At 38.8% G+C, this 4,270-nt stretch overlaps 1 protein-coding gene across 1 annotated transcript in view; it reads left to right on the top strand.

Moving 5' to 3' along the window:
* The first annotated feature begins 320 nt into the window (after nt 1-320).
* LOC306967335 (uncharacterized protein) overlaps nt 321-4,270 on the top strand; it is a 28,700-nt gene continuing 24,750 nt past the window's right edge. The window contains exons 1-8 of the mRNA XM_079562325.1: nt 321-498; nt 625-734; nt 1,114-1,260; nt 1,396-1,548; nt 2,016-2,125; nt 2,212-2,335; nt 3,023-3,106; nt 3,679-3,750. Coding sequence (XP_079418451.1) covers nt 432-498; nt 625-734; nt 1,114-1,260; nt 1,396-1,548; nt 2,016-2,125; nt 2,212-2,335; nt 3,023-3,106; nt 3,679-3,750 — 867 coding nt within the window. The 5' untranslated portion in view covers nt 321-431. The remainder of the gene's footprint in view (nt 499-624; nt 735-1,113; nt 1,261-1,395; nt 1,549-2,015; nt 2,126-2,211; nt 2,336-3,022; nt 3,107-3,678; nt 3,751-4,270) is intronic.

Genomic DNA, 4,270 nt, shown 5'->3' with positions numbered 1-4,270 from the left:
TTACAAAAAAAGCAGCGTACAATCTGACGTCCTCTCTCATTGGTCTAAATCTAGAATGTTCCAGATACGTCACTGGGGAAACGCGTTTTCTTGGATTTTCATTGGCTTCAATTTGTGTCAATCAAAGCACCCACCCACAGAAAGAAAATACTATAAATTATCCCATAATCAGATTACTTATTTTTTGGATAACTACTGCGATATAGCTTATTTTTATTCCAACGAAATGTTATCCAGTTTTTCCTCTGAAGAAGGAAATCAGTTCAGTAGGTGAGTTATGTCCCATTTGCTATCCGTAGAAGCGCTGGTTTCTGAGCATGCGCACTGATGGATCAGCGCTGCATGCGTGCCTGTGCTTTACTTGTTTGGAACAATAATTACACACTGTCAGTGGTAAAATATTACATTTAAACCCATTTTTATCTCACAACATGGGAGGACAGACTAAGAGCAAGAAGAAGAACAAACCAAAGAAGAAAGAAAATCGGCCAAACGGGGGTAATTGCTAAGTTTATTATTAGTTCAGTTTGTGTTCATCACATTGCACAGCTATGTTTTCATTTGTTTATTGTTATTTGGGGCTTTCAATGGTATCTGATGTCTGATGTGTTTCTGTTGAAACAGATCCAGGAATGGTTGGGTTGTCACCCCAGGAAAGGATGAAAGTAAGGATGCACATTAAAGCCAAGAAGCAGACTTCTGAGAAGTACTCTGTGCAACAACTTTTGGAAAAGGTATTGTCAGTTAATGATGATCTCTGTACTCTCAATATTCAATATTCAGCATTTATTCACAGTCCATTGATGTGCTTGTTCCTATCTCAACCATGATCACTCCATTTGTAACAAAAAGGGAGCATCATTTCCTCTATTATGTGCTACAAAGGAAAATGAATGGGAAAAAGCCATATTATTTTTTAACAACATAGTCCATAGTTTGCTTCACCTCCATGACAACATTTTTAGTTTATTATATCCATGCTTTATACTGTGTATATCAATAGCATTTTCAGCCCTAATGGTGTGCACATTAAATTGATCAACAGTGCATGATGTGAATTGTAATAATTAGTCTTTTCATGTGGAGGCTACAAATTGTGCTTAATCTCTTCAGACGGAGGAGTACATGGACAGCTTTGACTTTAAGATGGCCACTCTATTCTGTCAGCGAGCTCTCGACCTGGAAGCCACCAATCTACATGCTCTGGACATGCAAGGGCACATCTACTCCGAACTAGGGGATACGCTTAAAGCTAAAGAAGTATCCTTTTGCAGATTAATCCTCTCAGCCATTAATCAACGATTTATTAAATGATTGACTTATTGATTATAGTTAATATATTTAAGTTGTTGCATCTGGACCGCTAAACAACCAAGACCTTAACTAACTATCCAGATCTTTCAACGAGCAGTTGAGCTGAGCCCTGACGTGGGCCACAGGAAGTACATGTCCTTGGGTCAGATAAATACGGGGCAGGAGGCTGTGGACTACTACCTGAAAGGAATTCAAGTTCTGCTTTCTGCACTTGAAAAGCAAGCACAGACAACAGTAGGTGCACTAAATTTTAACTGTAAATCGTTGTTGAGATGCAACTTATGGGGTAGGAAGATTTTATACACAACACAATAATTTGGAGGTGGGGTGTCATGTTAATAATTGCAACTTTTTTGAATTTACCATTTGTGACCAACCACTCACAGTTTAATTGCAACAGCATTTAATCTAATAAAATAAACCTGTCACACATGCATGCATTTATATTATTCTGTACAATCCAATGTAAAACATTGCTCTGTCACTGGGGGGCAGCATTGACACATTTATGAAATTGAATTGAATATACTTTTATATTCCTTGTAATGTATCCAGTGATACATTACAAGAATGTGGGAAATAACTTGATTATGTTCCATTTTACATTCTCAGCATCTACTGCCTTTCAATAATGTTGTAGTTCCTCTAACATTTTCAGTCTTATAATACCTTTTTTAATCCCATGATGCTGGGGTGCTTAGGGTCCTTTGGGAGCCTCTGCCGTTCCAGAGGACGACACAGACTTGCCTTCAGAGAAGGATGTCAGTGTGGCCTACTGCTCTATGGCTGAAATTTACCTGACAGACCTATGGTACTTTTTCCTTTAAACATCTACATTGTTATTTGATTACAGTTGTTATAAGTTGCCTGTTTTCTGTCTCTGTCTGTGCATACAAGCATGGAGGAGGGTGCTGCGGACAAGTGTAAGGAGTTTGTTGAGCGAGCATTACAGTATCACCATGACAACCCGGAGGCTCTGCAGCTCATGGCGAGTTACCTGTTCAGTGTGGAGAGAAACCAGGTCAGGGCGCACACACTTCTGCTCCACCGCCTTGAGTTACATTTAGTGCTGAATTCTGCTGAGTTAATTATTCTCAGCAAATTGAATTGTATGAACTTCATCAACTTAATGTGCCCTTACATTAACATGCACACTCAGATACAGCACGTTGCCCTAAAAACAAAAAAGCTAATTATGAGGTCTCTCTAAGGTCATGTGTGTGATTAATTGGACTGTTGCCCCGTTACGGTGTGAAGCACGGCTCGCGTTTGAATGGTCTTGGTGATAACCTCCTCAAGAAAATTGTAGAACCAGTGTGTTTGTAAATTTGTTATTTAAAACTCTAAAACCATTAAGCAATAATACACAAGCCCGGTGCACTTCCAACAGTCTTGGTTTTTATTATTTTATGGCTTATTTTAAACAGGACCACCCAAGAACTCTCTTTTGAGAATGTTTGAAATGGACAATTTCAGACTGTGCCAGGAAAATGAATGGCCATCTGTAATGTTATGGACAACTTAATACACCTTATTCTTTAATACCCTGTATGTACTCTAGGGGGCAGCATGGCTCCAGTTTCATATTGAATTTTTAATGTAGATTTGTAGCTGTCAGAATAAACTAAAGGGGTCCACAAAACAATTATCTGTATTCGGTATAAGCCGCGATCTAACAACATAAGTATTTGCTTTTTTTTCTTCCCAGGAAGGCAAAGAGTACTTGCTGAAGAGTGTTGCTGGATGGTTACCTTCTCAGAAGGCTGCCTCAGCCTCAGAAGAGGATTTACAGGTAGACTGTCTGTCTTTCTCTCAAAATATTGAAAAAATAAATAATGATATGTTCCCAAATGAATGGTTCTAGTGTGGGTTGACGTAAGTCAAAAACACCATACATTCTACGAAAAGAACTGAAAAATGTAAAAGCAAAACCAAACTATACATTTGCACATAATTTACACCTTCATGAGTGCACAAATATGACTTCATTTTGAAACAATAAGAATATTGCAAAGTTTCCAAAGGACAAGAAAGTAGATTACCATCGGGAGTTTGTCATAAATTGCTTTTTTGTCGGGGGAGGACGAATTCTCAACAAATAAACGCTATTTGTATTACCCAAAGATTTTGGACGGCTGATGATAGCACACTGTATTCCCATTGCTGCGGCTGGTATGACTCTTATCTTTCAGTGCAGCTTGATCTGAATCCAGGGTGCTGACACTTCTCTGTGATTAACCGCTACATAGCCAGAGCACATTTTGTAGCTTGAAATTAGATGCTGTTATCGTCAGACAGAGGAGGAGCCGCGTTTGAGGATGTTTGTGTACACGTTCAGGTACCAATGTTGTCCTTTCCCAGCAGAATACTGAGATCCCCCCGTACGAGACCCGCATCGCCACCACCAAACTGCTCATCGAGGCAGAAGAGTACGAGGTAAACCTGAAGTCTTTGTTTGTTTGTTTGTTTGTTTATTAAGATCCCCATTAGCCATTGCCCTTGACAATGGCTAGTCTTCCTGGGGTCCAGATTATAAAATCACATTTTCATACAATGATCACAGATCACAACAGCATAAAAGTATAAATACACAATTACAACATATTACATTTGTTGCAGTGGGACAACAGAGTCTTTTTAAAAATGTTTATGTCTGCGATGTTAGAAATGTCTTTAGGCAGAGAATTCCAGGATTTCATCCCTCTGAACATAACAGCCTTCTGTCCAGTCTGGGTTTTACATGATGGAAGAGTAAAATGACCGTTTACTGCGTGTCTTGTGTTAAACTTATGTATAGAACAGCTGAATACAAGTACATCATACAAAACCTTAGGGAGTTTTAACACAAGAATCTTTTTAAAGAAGCAAAGAAGAGCAAAGTGCAGTCTATTCTTCACCAATGTCCAGCCTAAAGTTTGGTGCAACCTTTGAATATTTGTATATTTTGAGCACCGTA

This window comes from Gobius niger, assembly GCF_951799975.1.
Source record: "Gobius niger genome assembly, chromosome: 8".
NCBI lineage: Eukaryota > Metazoa > Chordata > Actinopteri > Gobiiformes > Gobiidae > Gobius > Gobius niger.
This window is presented reverse-complemented; position numbering and strand designations above follow the sequence as displayed.